The sequence below is a fragment of the Wyeomyia smithii genome, chromosome 1, assembly GCF_029784165.1.
Source record: "Wyeomyia smithii strain HCP4-BCI-WySm-NY-G18 chromosome 1, ASM2978416v1, whole genome shotgun sequence".
Taxonomy (NCBI): Eukaryota; Metazoa; Arthropoda; class Insecta; order Diptera; family Culicidae; genus Wyeomyia; species Wyeomyia smithii.
In genome coordinates this window covers 3,783,560-3,800,924 of record NC_073694.1, presented here as the reverse complement: position 1 = coordinate 3,800,924, position 17,365 = coordinate 3,783,560, and the positions used below count along the sequence as shown (strand labels likewise).

At 39.4% G+C, this 17,365-nt stretch overlaps 1 protein-coding gene across 6 annotated transcripts in view; it reads right to left on the bottom strand.

Moving 5' to 3' along the window:
* LOC129728863 (mitogen-activated protein kinase kinase kinase 15) overlaps positions 1–15,433 on the bottom strand; it is a 55,756-nt gene extending 40,323 nt beyond the window's left edge. Inside the window, exons 1-2 of one of the 6 annotated variants that reach the window (XM_055687330.1) lie at positions 15,263–15,433; positions 8,429–8,977 (exon numbers count right to left, since the gene is read on the bottom strand). In XM_055687330.1, coding sequence (XP_055543305.1) covers positions 8,429–8,513 — 85 coding nt within the window. In that variant the 5' untranslated portion in view covers positions 8,514–8,977; positions 15,263–15,433. Of the gene's footprint in view, positions 1–8,428; positions 9,216–15,262 lie in introns of those variants that run through there. The other 5 variants (XM_055687347.1, XM_055687333.1, XM_055687351.1 and 2 more) reach the window with 5 other exon arrangements.
* Between the last annotated feature and the right edge of the window lie 1,932 nt (positions 15,434–17,365).

Here is a 17,365-nt window from a genome sequence, read left to right as displayed (position 1 = left end):
CTTCTAAAGATCAAAAAAGAAAATAATCCCAAATCGAGCTCAGAATCGCCAAAAACGCCTTCTAAAGGCCAGCAAAGGCCAAAAAAGAAAATGATCCCAAATTGAACTCAGAATCGCTAAAAACGCCTTCTAAAGGCCAAAAAAGAAAATGATCCCAAATTGAGCTCAGAATCGCGAAAAACGCCTTCTAAAGGCCAGAAAAGGCCAAAAAAGAAAATGATCCCAAATTGAGCTCAGAATCGCCAAAAACGCCTTCTAAAGGCCAGAAAAGGCCAAAAAAAGAAAATGATCCCAAATTGAGCTCAGAATCGCGAAAAACGCCTTCTAAAGGCCAGAAAAGGCCAAAAAAGAAAATGATCCCAAATTGAGCTCAGAATCGCGAAAAACGCCTTCTAAAGGCCAGAAAAGGCCAAAAAAGAAAATGATCCCAAATTGAGTTCAGAATCGCCAAAAACACCTTCTAAAGGCCAAAAATGAAAATGATCCCAAATTGAGCTAAGAATCGCTAAAAACGCCTTCTAAATGCCAGAAAACGCCAAAAAAATAAATTATCCCAAATTGAGCTCAGAATCGCCAAAAACGCCTCCTAAAAGCTCAGAAAGAAAATAATCCCAAATTGAGCTCAGAATCACCAGAAACGCCTTCTAAAGCCAAAAAAGAAAATGATCCCAAATTGAGCTCAGAATCGCGAATCCCAAATCGAGCTCAGAATCGCCAAAAACGCCTTCTAAAGGCCAGAAAAGGCCAAAAACGAATATGATCAAAAATTGAGCTCAGAATCGCCAAAAACGCCTTCTAAAGGCCAGCAAAGGCCAAAAAAGAAAATGATCCCAAATTGAACTCAGAACCGCTAAAAACGCCTTCTAAAGGCCAAAAAAGAAAATGATCCCAAATTGAGCTCAGAATCGCCAAAAACGCCTTCTAAAGGCCAGAAAACGCCAAAAAAGAAAATGATCCCAAATTGAGCTCAGAATCGCCAAAAACGCCTTCTAAGGTCAGAAAACACCAAAAAAGAAAATGATCCCAGATTAAGCTCAGAATCACTAAAACGCCTTCTGAAGGCCAGCAAAGGCCAATAAAGAAAATGATCCCAAATTGAGCTCAGAATCGCGAAAAACGCCTTCTAAAGGCCAGAAAAGGCCAAAAAAGAAAATGATCCCAAATTGAGTTCAGAATCGCCAAAAACACCTTCTAAAGGCCAAAAAAGAAAATGATCCCAAATTGAGCTAAGAATCGCTAAAAACGCCTTCTAAATGCCAGAAAACGCCAAAAAAATAAATTATCCCAAATTGCGCTCAGAATCGCCAAAAACGTCTTCTAAAGGCCAGAAAACGCCAAAAAAGAAAATGATCCCAAATTGAGCTCAGAATCGTCAAAAACGCCTTCTAAAGGCCAAAAACGAAAATGATCCCAAATTGAGCTTAGAATCGCCAGAAACGCCTTCTAAAGGCTTAAAAAGAAAATAATCCCAAATTGAGCTCTGAATCACCAGAAACGCCTTCTAAAGGCCAGAAAAGGCCAAAAAAGAAAATGATCCCAAATTGAGCTCAGAATCGCGAAAAACGCCTTCTAAAGGCCAGAAAAGGCCAAAAAAGAAAATGATCCCAAATTGAGCTCAGAATCGCCAAAAACGCCTTCTAAGGTCAGAAAACACCATAAAAAAAATGATCCCAAATTGAGCTCAGAATCACTAAAAACGCCTTCTAAAGGCCAAAAAAGAAAATGATCCCAAATTGAGCTAAGAATCGCTAAAAACGCCTTCTAAATGCCAGAAAACGCCAAAAAAATATACTATCCCAAATTGAGCTCATAATCGCCAAAAACGTCTTCTAAAGGCCAGAAAACGCCAAAAAAGAAATTGATCCCAAATTGAGCTCAGAATCGCCAAAAACGCCTTTTAAAGGCCAGAAAAGGCCAAAACAGAATATGATCCCAAATTGAGCCCAGAATCGCCAAAAACGCCTTCTAAAGGCCAAAGAAAAAATGATCCCAAATTGAGCTCAGAATCGCCAAAATGCCTTCTACAGGCTAAAAAACGCCAAAAAAGAAAATGATCCCAAATTGAGCTCAGAATTGCCAAAAACGCCTTCTAAAGGCCAGAAAAGGCCAAAACAGAAAATGATCCCAAATTGAGCCCAGAATCGCCAAAAACGCCTTCTAAAGGCCAAAAAAGAAAATGATCCCAAATTGAGCTCAGAATCGCCAAAAACGCCTTTTACAGGCCAAAAAACGCCAAAAAAGAAAATGATCCCAAATTGAGCTCAGAATTGCCAAAAACGCCTTCTAAATGCCAGAAAACGCCAAAAAAGAAAATGATCCCAAATTGAGCTCAGAATCGTCAAAAACGCCTTCTAAAGGCCATAAACGAAAATGATCCCGAATTGAGCTCAGAATCGCCAAAAACGCCTTCTACAGGCCAAAAAACGCCAAAAAAGAAAATGATCCCAAATTGAGCTCAGAATTGCCAAAAACGCCTTCTAAATGCCAGAAAACGCCAAAAAAGAAAATGATCCCAAATTGAGCTCAGAATCGCCAAAAACGCCTTCTAAAGGCTCAAAAAAAAATAATCCCAAATTGAGCCCATAATCACCAAAAACGCCTTCTAAAGCCCAGAAAAGGCCAAAAAAGAAAATAATCCCAAATTGAGCTCAGGCTCAGCTTTTCAGGAAAAGGCCAAAACAGAAAATGATCCCAAATTGAGCTCATAATCGCCTTCTAAAGGCCAGAAAAGGCCAAAAAAGAAAATGATCCCAAATTGAGCTCAGAATCGCCAAAAACGCCTTCTAAACCCCAAAAAAGAATATGATCCCAAATTGAGCTCAGAATCACCAAAAACGCCTTGTAAAGGCCAGAAAACGCCAAATAAGAAAACGATCCCAAATTGAGCTCAGAATCGCCAAAAACGCCTTCTAAAGGCCAAAACAGAAAATGATCCCAAATTGAGCTCATAATCGCCTTCTAAAGGCCAGAAAAGGATAAAAAAGAAAATGATCCCAAATTGAGCTCAGAATCGCAAAAAACGCCTTCTAAAGGCCAAAAAAGAAAATGATCCAAAATTGAGCCAAAAACGCCTTCTAAAAGCCAAAAAAGAAAATGATCCCCTAAAATGCCTTCTAAAGGCCAAAAAAAAAATGATCCCAAATTGAGCTCAGAATCGTCAAAAACGCCTCCTAAAGGCCAGAAAAGGCCAAAAAAGAAAATGATCCCAAATTGAGCTCAGAATCGCCAAAAACGCCTTCTAAAGGCCAGAAAACGCCCAAATAAGAAAATGATCACAAATTGAGCTCAGAATTGCCAAAAACGCCTTCTAAAGGCCAAAAATAGTCAACAAATAAAATGATCCCAAATTGAGCTCAGAATCGCTAAAAACGCCTTCTAAAGGCCAGAAAAGGCCAAAAAAGAAAATGATCCCAAATTGAGCTTAGAATCGCAAAAAACGCGTTCTAAAGGCCAGAAAATGCCAAGAAAGAAAATGATCCCAAATTGAACTCAGAATCGCCAAAACGCCTTCTAAAGGCCAGAAAACGCAAAATAAGAAAAAGATCCCAAATTGAACTCAGATCGCCAAAAACGCCTTCTAAAGGCCAGAGAACGGCAAAAAAGAAAATGATCCCAAACTGAGCTCAGAATCGCCAAAAACGCCTTTCAAAGGCCAGAAAAGAAAATGATCCCAAATTGAGCTCAGAATTGCCAAAAACGCCTTCTAAAGGCCAGAAAACGCCAAAAAAGAAAATGATCCCAAAAAAACGCCTAACAGTCGGCAAGATGCTGGAACCGAAAACGAAGCGCTGAGCAGGATGAAATTCTAACCAAGTCAATCGGATCAGCGCCTGTATATGAAAGTTGTTAATAATAAAATCGTGTATATGTTGACATACTTTGACGACATAGTAGTTGGGTACAAAGTTGATGCTGAAACCGTGACAGTGTATGAAGCCTGAAACAAATCTTTGTCACAGCGTACTTGGGAGATTTGAGCTTCTTCTTGGATATGCAAGTGAAGGGAGCCAATGGAATGTATAGCATCAGTCTTGGTGGCTTTGTCGACCAATTGGCAGATTGTTTCCGGATGAAAGACAGCGTTTATTTGAAGCTGGACGATCGTGGTGAACCGTTTGAGAATACAACGGGGTATCGTAATATGATAGAAGCATTATTAACGTTTGCGGTAAAATAATAGACAAAAATTACCGATTCTTTATGGGTTTACCTTTAATCGCACTGACGAAACTACTCATGCATCATCAATCATAGTAACCCTGTTAGTTAGAAAAAATCACAGGAGGGTTGTGTGCAAAGCCACGACCGCAAGGATGAAGTAGAATACTTTTACAAGAAAACCCGGCTGCTTGTGTGTCAGTCATTTTTTAATTTGTTGTTCAATTTTATATCGGATAAAATACCGATCACATCTTGGCGTTATCAATGACAGTGCGACTAAATTATTCCTTGTGATAAAATAAACAGTGAAAAGCTGATTTATCAAAATGAGTCAACTTTTCATTGAATGCATTTACTAGTGCCCGCTATCGCACAGAGACTGCATTTCACTAAAGTGCCTCACTGCATCAGCTGCTATCGATGCTAAACCCGCTGCAACTGCTACGCTATCCGTAGCCATGCTAATATTTTGGCCGCTATACGCTGCTATTGGTATCCGCTGTCCCTGCATCAGCTGGCCCAGCTGCTATCGATACTGAGATCCGCTGCAACTAGTGCACTATCCATTGCCATGCCACAGTTGTGGCCGCTATCCGCCTGGTATCCACTGCACTGTAACTGCTGCTGCGAAGGGAAGACTGCTGTTGTCGCTGTCTAGAACTATTATGAGCGGCTTCGACTGAAACAGGCTCTTATATAGGGATGAAAAACCTATCGATAGTTATCGATAGTAGTAGGAAATCATTGATAACTATCGATAGCCATTCCAATCGATATTTCCCATCCTTACTCTTATACAGACAAATAGCAAAATCAAAATGACAAGGCCTATGATTCTGTCGACCGTGCTTGGGAAGCAATCATGTTAACGACTAATCAGATCAGTCGAATTTTGCGCTTTAGCAAGGATTGACCATTCTCAATAACATAGTTGCTTGTCATGATTTAGACTTGATAATTTTTGAATTTTAATTATGCGAAAAATTATTTTTTATGCTGATAATGAAAGTTTTTCGGATGTTGGGCTCATGACTGATGGAAAAGATAATTCAGTACGTTTTGAGACACGGAGATGAAGCCAAATATGTATCTGTTCTAAATTTCTTGAAAGTGTAAATTGATTTAAGAGAAAATTTTAACTTTTCAATTAGGTTTTCATTTCATCCTGAAAAGGACAATTTTTTGTTTAATTCAATGTTTGATAAGATGCCGATCACATCCTTGCGTTATCACTGGCAGTGCGAATAAATTATTTCTTGGGGGAAAATAAACACCGAAAAGCTTTCCAGAACGTTTTTTTAATTGTATGCATTTGCTAGTGTGCTTGCTATCGCTCAGAGACAGCATTTCACTAAAATGCCACACTGCATCAGCTGGCCCTGCTTATATAGATGCTGAGACCATCGTCAACTGCTGCGCTAGCTCCGTTGTCACCGTAGCGGACGCTTCCGTTGCTATTGGTATCCGCTGCCCTGCATCACCTGGTCCTGCTATCGATGCTGAGACGCGCTGCGCTATCCGTTGCCATACCACAGCTGTGGCCGTTGTTCGCCGCACTGCTGTTGCTAAGGAAGGACTGCTGTTGTTGCAGTCTAGAATTATAATGAGCGGCTTCGGGTGAAACAGACTCTTATATAGGCCAAATAACTCATTTCAAATGGCAAGGTCTATGATTCTGTCGACCGTGCTTGGGAAGCAATCATATAACGACCAATCATAGGCCGAAATTTTCGTTTTGACAAGGCTTGACTATTTTCAATATTTCAATAGTTTGAAAAATAAAATTACAATTTTCTGCATTTGGGAAGAATCTTAAAAGATTTTTCAATCTATTGCTGCAAGAACGAAGGAAATCCATCGAATACTAACCGATTTATTAGCATTTGAAATTGGACATATTTTTCACTTTTTTCGGTTTTAGATTTTCATTTCACATCCCCATGTAGCCGAACTTCCTGAGAGAAGTATTCTACTTCAAAAAAAATTGACAGCTCTATCAGCCAAACTCTAACTGTGATGACGAAAAAAGCAAAGCTACTCCGTTCAGAAGTTTGCGCGTTCAAAAAACGGACATCGTGGGGCACCTTGTGAACGCCGGGTATGCCCGTTCCGGCATCTAAAACATCTTGACACTATTGGACAACGATCAGAGCATCGAAAGAAAGCCCGGTTCCGGACGGCCAACAACCCTGAGCGAAAAGAAGCTTCAGAGGATGCTGAAGAGGAAGACCGAGGAAAAAGTGACTAAATCACTGCGTGCACAAGGCCGGGAGGTTGGTGCATGCGGTAAAACAGTGAAAAAGTATTCACTGGTCTTCCACTGGTCTCAGAGGTGCAGGCAATAACGTAGCGACAGCGGTTGAATAAGATGTTCAAGCCGATTAGCAGGGCATTTCGTATTTTACCTCCCCCACGAAGGAAGTGAGCACCGAGGTGAAGTTTATTTCACAGACCAAGTTCCCCAAGAAGGTGCGGCTGTGGCTGACAATCAGCAAGAAAGGGATGTCCAAGTTGCTCTTCTTTTGCTCCGGGCTGGCCGTGAACGGGGAAATTTATAGTACGAAGTGCCTGCCAGAAGTTGCTTCGGCGTTAGGCATCGGCCCACTACTTAAGGCTTAACCATCTTGTAATTTTTTAAATAATTTTTTTCATTTGGCAACTCTAAATTACTTAGTTATTAGGGTGCTTTTGAATAGTTTAAATAGCACCTTCATCTTATCTCAAAAATAACAACATTAGCCAAAAAGTTCTGATTTCATGCAATGAAAAATGCCTTCAATATATCGTCGATTTCGGAGACAGAGAAAAAGAATATTTGCTCATTATCTGCTAAAATTTACTGTGCAGTTAACTGTATCATGTGCTGCCTTGAAATCTGATTTTAATAGTCAGATCCGATCTCCTTGATTTAAAGATTATTGTCATTATGGGATCTAATTTTGTTTGACTTTATCATTCAGGAAAACAATGGACCACTCGTGAGTCGCTATTACCTGGCCTGACAATCATTCGAAGTAACATACCCAATGCCACTTCTACCCATTCAGCAAAAAAGTGAAAGGCTAAATCCGATCGATTCTAGGGCAACATCCGATCATGTATTAGAGCACGTGTCCGAATCATAACATCATACGAGAGCGGTGTGTGGGTCGCGTCCACACGCAACCAACCGCAGGCAGGCAGTCAAGCAATTATCGCTAGTATGATGAAAATCGATATCACCGGAGGGATCGAGAGGGACGATAGAGGGGCGCCACCTAAGTGACAGACCAATTTTGTTCATTGGCGCCGTCAAAACGCGCCACACAAACACACACGCATTAGAAACAGAGCAATACCGTGTGTGGCGGTCACATAACGTGTATCATTTAGTGACAATTTGTTCGAATGTTTTCACAATTCCCACAGAACCACATTCCGGGCATTCCTCAGACTCAAACATCTCTAGGGTGTAAATTTCCTACTAAATCAGTTTTGATACCAGCGGACAGTCGGCAAAAAGATAAGACTATGCGGCGGGGGTTTTACGGTATCCCTGGCCTTGTTTACCAACGTTGCGGTATCGGAATTATTTATCAGCGCGCGAATGCGTGAGGTGACAAATTTTCGCTAATTGACGTATGTTCGCGGTGTGCGGCTGCGACAATTTACAAGTAGGAAATTTTTCTAGGAACTGCTAGCGTGAGTTGTGTTTTTTTTTTTCTCTCATGATAGCCAATAAACACCTTCGACTTAAGTGGCATCACATGTACCGGCGATTCGAATCGCTCAATTTGTGATTGTTTTCTGATTTGACCCTTTCTGTCCTTTGGAAGCATGTTTTGTGATTCTGAATCGATTTTGATCGCATTTGTAGCAAATGTCGATTATAAAAAATGTTCGAAATCTCTACAATGGAGTTTTTCGGGTTTATTAGGGAGTCAGTTCAAGACAATTTCATGTATCGTTCTATCATATAGCTGACTGAGCATAGATTGGGATCAAATATATTTTGGCCTTGATGTGACTACGTATTTAGGCAGATTCCCAATTTCACTACCCAGTTTACCTGACCCCCAACTACACCGGTTTCTTAACACCGCCGGTGGTCAAGTGCGAAACTTGAATTCACCCTTTCGGTTTTGTTTCAGGCGACGGCTGCCGCGGCGTTGCAGGTTATTTAAAGCCCCAACTTTGAGTTCTATAAATAATTCAACACCGCCACCAGAACCAACCGAACTCAATACAATGAAAAATTCGAATCGAAACAAAAACAAAACCTGCTTACCTGCTGCTGCAGTCTCGTCCATCGTCTCGTCGGTCGATTCGACTACGTCGTCTAGCGTTGCCTCGACATCCTCCTCCTCCTCCATCACCGGTTGCGTTGCTATTTCCGGCTCGGTCTCCAGCTTTGCTGCCGCTTCGCTTTTGCACAAACACAAAACTGCACTACTCTCTCAAGTGGGTATCCGTTTTTCGGGCGAGCACAGGTTTTGACTTTAATTTGCACTCATCATGCTGTGTTCTGTCCTACGACGACGACGACGAAGTCGACGGCGGCTACATCCGGATTTATTCTTTTGAACAGCTTTATTCTACACTCTCGAATCACGTAAAATTTATGTATCTGGTTCAAGCCGAAGCAACAGTGGGGATTTCCTCCCACAGCACAATTTTTTCTTGTTGTTAAGCTTAAAGTGATGTTCTGGAGTGTTGGTTAATGACACCCACGTTCGCTAATGGCGCCTTCAGTGCGATTACACTCTAGAAGAGGCACTTTGTTGTCTCCAGAGCAAAATCTACACAAATACACAGACACTTCGCGATAGATCAAACACTTGAGGCAAAATAAATCAACACTTGAGCGAAGAATCTATCGCCATTGAGTGGTTCGAATTGTCGAAAGTCACGTTCCGTCCTAGAAGCTGTATTGCAGAAGAAGAAAACCGGTGGTGCTGCTACTGGTGCTTCGCGAGATCGACGACTGAACGACTAGACTAGACTAAACCCGTCCGCGAGTGGTGCGTTTGTTGTTCAGCAGCAACAGCAGGAGGGAGTTGAGCCGAGCCGTGCCTGCATCAACCGAAATGGGCCGTGTCGTGTTTTGTTTTATACAGTGATCACCCGATTATATCTCACCCTGATGATTTTTGGCGTGATAAAATAGGGAAAGTGATATAATCGGGAAATTTTTAAAATTTTATTTTTTTTTATTGAAGATGTTAAATCAATAACTAAATACGTAAAATCAGCGATTTTAATTTTTTTGGAAAATTTATCTGTACAAACATATGAAAAAAGCTGCAGTTGTTTTTTCATAAATCGATATATCTGAATAATGACAAAAGATAGAGAAAAGTTGTCAAGGGATGAATTTGAGAAAACTGTCTGAGCTTTTATAAACGATATTTAAAAAACTCAATTTGAGATCCTGTACTAAAAAAAAATTCAGAAACAAAAAGGGACTACCATCATCATCACTATTTTTTTAAAACATTTTTTTAGATAGATAATTCAGTTGCCTGAACCTTTTCTGAACAAACCTAAAAAAATAAAAAACCTAAAAAAACCGATGTAAAGTTGCAAATAAATTACAATTGAGTTTTTTATTCGTTCATGTTTTTGTTTGAATTGGTAAAATGAATTACTTGCTTTTTTGTAGCGCAGTACCATAAGCAAAATATTAGATGTCCTCACAACACTAAACTTTGCCGAAGACAGCATGCTGATATCTCTCACATATTGCAACCAGAAAAATCTTAAAATGTAAATAACGATTTTTAATGCCTTCTCATAGAAAACTTTATGTTGCTTGCAATATGTAAGAGATAGAAACATGATGTCTTCTGTAAAGTTTCTTGTCTTGAGATCACCTAATAGCAATGGGCGATATTGTATCGGTATCGGAAATATTGATACTTTTGAGACGATATTTCGATTTTTTGGATCGATACACAAGCGTCCGATACTCGACCGTATCGATACTGAAAACCGCGATATTTGTATCGATATTCTTTTATGCATACGGACCAGCTAGCTGACATGTTACAAGGGCTAACATCTCAATGTGTACACGAGATCACCGCCACTTTTGATACGCTATGTTATGCTGTCTGTCAGCGTCAGTGGAGCCCACACATCGTAGAACCGCTGCGATGTTGTCTGCGATAAAGCAAAGCAAATCGGATGGAGATGCCAGCTAGTTGATACGAGCTGGAACCACTGAAAAGCTGCCACTGTCAGTATAAGAATCGCACAAGTCTATTTGCACTAGCAAGACTTAAGCCTGTATTACACTCTTTGACCAAGCGTCGAATATTTGGCACTTTTTGACAGATAAAAATTTGGTCGAAGATAATTATTTGTCACTCTCCAATTTTAACATGAGGCAAACACGGGCAAACAACAACCATGATGTCAAATAAATTTGACCATTATGTCAGAAGGTCAAAAATTTGACCATTAAACAAAGAGTGTACTACAGGCTTTAGATGGAGGAATAGATAGAATGTTGTGAGCCAAACGAACTGTCAAAATCTGAGCCAAACGCAGCATAGGGCCAAATTCGAAATTTGTTTTACTTAAGCCACACATTTAAAGCCAAAAAGGAGTGCTCAATAATAACGTGTTCTCAAATACTTTCAAAAATAGGCATAGCTCTACGTTGCATTATTAAAGCACAAAACTTATATTGTTTCTCTGACAATTGATTAAAATATTGTTTGTTTACATTTATACTCAGCTTCATTTGTTTTTATTTCAATTAATTCTACTTTCTGCGTTAAAATGCATCCACAAACCCCTCAAACGAAATTCAACGTTATCAGAAATGATGTTTGGCTTCGATTTAGTTGGGCTATAACCCAACGAGCGGGAGCCCAACTAAATCGTAGCCCAACTAAACATAGTCCAACGAGCGAAATTTGACTGTATTTTAAAAACGAATATAAGTTTTCTAGTTATACTGTTCAGATCGAATATTTGGAAGCGGAAACTAACTCATGCTTTCCGACGACACAAGTTAGAGTACAAGTGAAAAAAAAAATTGCAATATTTCTTAGTTAGAAAAAATCAGCGGTAGACTTCACTATCTTACTTTCGCTGACATATCTAACTTTTTTATGTCATCAACTTCCTCATCAATTAATATGGAAGTGTTTCAATAATTTATACAAATAAGACGGGAGCTTCACAGCCCATTGGGCCAGTGAATACAAATCTTGAAGATATAAGTTGTTTAATTCATTTGTTTGCCAAAGCTCAGAATTTCTGCATTACCTGTATGTATTTGTTTGTGAAGTCATTTGATTCATGCTGCTCTAGAGAATGCGGATAGATACCAGAAAAAAACAACAAAAAGTCGGCACATCAAATTTTCATTGCTGGAAACCACCAAAATTTTGCTGATTTTTGGTGTGCTGTGCTTCCAGCAATCTGTTCAGCAAAATGAAATTTGCTAATTATTCAGTAATGCTCAATTGCATAAAAGTGACAGGTCGTTTGCTGCATGTTCGGTAAAACAAAATACAACTTGCTGGTTGTCAGCTATGACAATTTGCTGTTCATTCAGCAAAGCATAAATCAATTTGCTGGTTAACCAGTTAATTCAAGGGAACCATGTTTCCGTCAGGCACCAGATTCCATCCGCCCATCGGATCATAGGCAAATTACTGTTGAACTAGGGATGTATGATTATCATTTCAACTTTTAAGTTCATCTAGCCCAACAAGGACTTAGCTATGGTCCCATATTCGCTATCAGGAGCTTAGCGATGATCCCGTTCCAGCTGCACAGCGATTTGGCACGTTTTACTAATGACAGCTTGACGTAAATTTTTTGACATATCAATTCTTTTGCTGGATTCCAGCAACCATTCATTTACTGTTTTCTGTTCAGCAAATAGTTTTGCTGTATTTTCGCGAATCACTGAATCCGCGAACCACTCAATATCAATTTTCAATTTCCCGGTTTTCCCGATGATATTTAGTGAAATTTCCCGGTGTTTTATTTTTAAAACATATGAGAAAAAAATCAATTTTCACATGCTTATTTGTGCCTTGCAAAAATAGTGTTACAAAACTATGAAAAACATTCCTCCTTCATCGTGTTTAGCTGTTTGTCGACTTAAGCAAGTACCTTCATGGTGATCTGCTGCACAATTTTCGCCCTCTTTATCTCCAAATCGTTGACAATCTTTGCCTTCTCGCGCGTTTTTGCTTCCTTCTGCATCTTTCTCTGTCAACCTTCTCTCGAGCTTGCAGTGCTTCTGTATCAGGATGCCAATGAAATGCGTGGGATAAATTCAAGAGTTGGGGCATAGAGTTTTTGTCTTCTAGAAAAATGTCCTCAGGCAAAACTTCAAGCGGACTTTGATAAGAAGAGCCTCAGAGTGACCAATGAAAAAAATTGCACATAAAACTGTCTAGATGCATTTTGCAAAATGCATGAAACGTTGAGATCTGTTATTTCAAAACAATTTTTTTTTTCGTAAAACTTCGATCCTGGGACTTTAAAATTTTCGAGCTGGGGTCAATGTAATGTATAAGAAATTTTGTCTTGGTTCGTAAAATAAATTCCACTGACACTCTGAATAAACAATTTGAAAAAAAAAAAAATAATTTAGCTACTGTTTGTTTTTGATATAGAAAAAATCTGAGAAATCTTAAACAAATAGCACTTCAAGGTGGCGTCTTTCCCCAACAAAATCAAGTAGTCAAAAGGTCCAACACAGAATGAAAAAATTTTTTTTGCTGCTTTTTGCTGCTTGTGGTTAAAATCATACCAAAAATCGGGAAGTACAAACCGGGTAGCTCCGTTCCAGTCCGGTTCGAAATAAAATCGAGACTCGAAGTTTCCGGTCCTATTTGACTTTTGACCGGATTCTCCCCGATGCGATGTCGAACACTATTCACAAGAAGTTTCAATACGCCTCCCGCGACGCTGATAACTTTTTGACTTCTTTAAAATCTGACAATATATGTTACGGAACAGTAAATTGATCCACCTGATCAAGCCTGATTTTATTTGACGCAGATCTTGCTGCGAAGCCGCTGTCGACTTTAACTGAAACCAACAACCAGCTTTCCCCTATCCGGAAGAATCATGCCAGTTAGGTAAACATAAAAAAAACAGGGTCTCATGTTGACATTTCCTCAGAAACTGTTGTACAAATAAAGCGGCAGACATGAAGGAGTATGATTTTCCCGGCGTGAAGCCTAATTTCCCGGTTTTCCCGTATTTTTTTCCCGGTGATTTAAAATTCCCAGCTTTTTCCCGCTTTTCCCGTTTTTCCGGTAAAGTGGCCACCCTGAGTAAATGTATTTATCAAAAATTCAAAAAATGATCTCAGCTATAGTATCGATACTTTTGGTAGCGATACTTTTTGACCGATATTTTGAGTATCTCGATACTTTTGGTTCTTCGGGTATCGATACTGAAGTATCGATACTCTCCGTCGTATCGCCCAATGCAATCACCTAATACTTTGCCTAAGACACCAAGCGTCTATCTTTATCTAATGAAAAAGTAAATATCTCACTTTTAGGAGGATTGATAACCCAGCTTTCTACTTTAAAAGATACGTTTTCAAATATTTTGAAACTTCTCCGAACATATTATACAGTTATAATAAACATTTGTATCACTATTCAATTATTCGCACGATAACAGCAAAATGTAACATTGCGCATCGGTTGAATTTTTAATGTAAACTGCATCCAGAATGATACACAGAATTATGAAAAATATCTTAAATATTGAAGCGTAATAGGAAATCAGTTCACCCTGACATTTTTTTAATGAAATGTTTTATGATGATATAATCGGGTAAAAAATGTGATAAAATCGGGGGCAGATGAAATCGGGGGCAGATAAAATCGGGTACAGATATAATCGGGTGATTACTGTATTTATACGAGTGTGCATATAGAGGTTTGCGCCTCTCGTTTCTTTCCGACGACGCAAATGTCCGTGACTGTTGTCGTTGTCGTCGTCTGGCCCGGCCGTATGAATTCTCCGAGAGTCCCAAGAGGCTTGTTTTATTATTATTAAGAGCATAACTTTTCTTGTATATTTTTTATAATTTTTGTTTATACCTATTTCTGCAAAAAGCAGTTAATTTTAAAGATCAACAGTTTTTCTAGCAGATCTGTCATCACTGGTTATGAGTAAAATGAGAGCTTAGTGTATACTCTCAGGTGTATAAGGCAATCCACGGGTGACGTTTCTTTGCTTGTACGTTTGTTTTTGTTGCTGTTTTTCAAGCTGCAAAACCAAAACACGACCAAAACCGAAATCTTTTAATGTCGGCAATAATATCAAGTGATTTTATATTGTTGTATTTAGGTTTGGCACTCGCGATACTAGAGCTACCGATCGGATAACATTTGTTTTTCACGCTTCTGGATCCGGATTGCATCCAAGTTGAGACCGATCGAACATACATAAAGCTGTCATAACTGATCGCAACTGTCTCGTGGATTGCCTTATACGTTGCCTATGGAGCAGAGCATGCGATACTGAGATGACGTCCGTAAAGTTCAGCGTTCATTAAACTCAATCATTTGACCGAAATTAAAATTATTAAGCAGAATAATAGAGCCTGTAACATTTTTTCTTTTTGCTAGACAAACATAATTTTGATTAATTTTATGAACCATTCCTACACCTGCCTACAGCAACTTCTGTTTGTTTTGATTTTGTACACATGCAACAAATGGCTCGCACTGCTCGCAGGTCAACGCACACCAGCGCACACAGAACGACATTTACAAGGCCAACAAACGCGCTCAATAAACCACCAAGTTATTATTACTACATTACAGGCTAACTAACGATCTGTAGTCACTAAATTTAGCCACACTCCACTCTTGGATTGTTTTTCTTCTATTTCTGCTGTGCACCTATCAGAACGGAACGCGGATCGAGACAATTCGAATTTTTTGCATTGTTTTTATTGTTGCTCTTCCACATGGCAAACCACGCGCTGCGTACAACACACAAACACGATTGCACTATTATGTCACACTTTTTCTGCACGAACACAGCCGAAAGGGGAGTTCCTTTTCGCCGACCGAACGCCAGCCTCTATCGCGATGTACTTCGCAACCAGCAAAAAACTCACCGTATGATAAAATCCACACATTAAACCTACTTTTCACAGCAGAACATTAACGTTAACTTGTTCCGGCACACTTGAACCCATGTTTTGACCAGCTTGGGTTTAATTTTCCAGCAAAATATTCACCTTTTTTGACGCACGAGAGCCGCAACCTAACCGCACTGAGAAAATGTTAGCAAATTGCGTGCAACGATGTGTGCGTGTGTGGGTTGACATTTCGGTTTCGGAGTCGACGTACGTTGCTCTGCACCTTTTTATTTCTCGTGCATCAGCATTACAAAATAGGGGTGGGCAAAACAAAACGGCTCTTTTGCAAGAGCGGCTCTGAACCACTCACTCACCGTTCCGAACCGACTCACATGAACGGCTCATGGTTCACAATGATTCACGAGCGTTGACAGTTCGTGTTTTCCCGGTAAACTTCGGGTTCGCGCGAACCCATCAGTTCTAGTGCGCTCAAAGAACTCAAAAAGCTCTTTTTCGTGAGCCGCTCGTTTTTTCGCTCTGTACTAAGAACCGGTTCATTTGAACGGCTCGTGAGCCGTTCGCCCATCCCTATTGCAAAAGCATCAGCAACCAAAATCAAGTTATTTTCAAGATATTTTTTTCTAATTTTTTATGGATAAATTGTTGTTTTTGACATTTTATTTATTTGAATTCCTAAATTTTTAATGTTTTCTACTTTAATTGTTTACTTCTTGGTATTTAAATTGAAAACCAAGTATTTATAGCAGCATTTTTAACGCATTGTCAAATCCGACACTTTTATTTCCTTCTAAATTTTAAAAACAACTTATCTACAATATTCTCAAATCAAGCGTTTCTTAACGCGATATAAGAAATCTTGAAAACTGCATTAAATCCGAACTGACACGTGATTTATTGGGGACTTTTCGTTTTGTGTTTTATTTTGATTTATTCTACAACCTTGACATGATGTTGAGAAAATTACAACAAGAAGTGTATTTTTTCACTTTCATTTTTTACTTTCCTGACCTTCAGAAGCGTTTCTCGCCATTCTGAGTTCAATTTACTTTCAGTAATCTTTTCGCCGTTCGAAGTTCAATTTGGTAAAATTTATGCGCATTTTATAAGCTCTGTTTGAGATCATTTTTTACCTTTCTCTAGCCTTTAAATGCGTTATTCCGGCGTTCTGCGCTTGAATTAGCATCAACTTATATTTTGCTCTTTCCTGGTTTCATGAAGCGTTTTTCTTTTGCTACTATAAGCTTAATTGGGAATTATATCTTTTTTGTCCTCATCTAACATTGAGAAAATTTTTTTGTCCTTTCGAGCTAAATTAGAAATTATTTTGTAACCATCTCTGATCTACAGAAACATTTTTTCGCTATGTTTAGTTTTAAGAAGCGTTTATGCAGTTACAAACTCATATAGAGACTGGAACGCGCAAAAATTGGTCGACTTCAAATTGGTGCATTTCTGTTAAAAATGCATCAAAAAAAAAACATGAAATGTTGCATTTGGAAGTTGAGTGTATATGCAATGGTTGCTAAAATGAGTTTTCACCCATTGCTCTCCAATTTTCAAAATGGCGTCCAAGCAAGAAGAACAGCGTGTCAAAATTTTGCTCGCGCAGCAAGAGAATGCGACGTTCGCGCACGCCAAATTGGCAAAATTGCTGGATGTGGCCAAATCGACCGTAACATATATTTCAAACAGGTTTGGGGAGCGTCTGTCGACCGCCTGGAAGCCTGGAAGCGGCGGCAATCGTAATTCAGACGTAGCGGCGACGATGAAGAAGGTGGCAGCGAATCATAAGCGGCATCCAATGATGGTGATCGGCGATAAAATCGGCAGTATCAGCGTATTAGTCAACTTCGTCTCTCAGTCGGTTCTAACATTTATCGTACGATACGCCAGTCCGAGTGAGCCAATTCGGAGATTCGCTGAGATAATTCATTCTCTCTCAGAGATGGAATTTCCAATAGTTCTACAAACCGATGATTCACTATTCGCTGATAGAATCCCAGTGTCGAAACAAAGAAGAAGAATCGCGAGACGATAATTATCGGAAAAGAGAAGTGATTGCGATCGCTTGAACAATTATCCCCCTTTCTTTCTGAGTCGCAAGTGTTGATAGTAAAA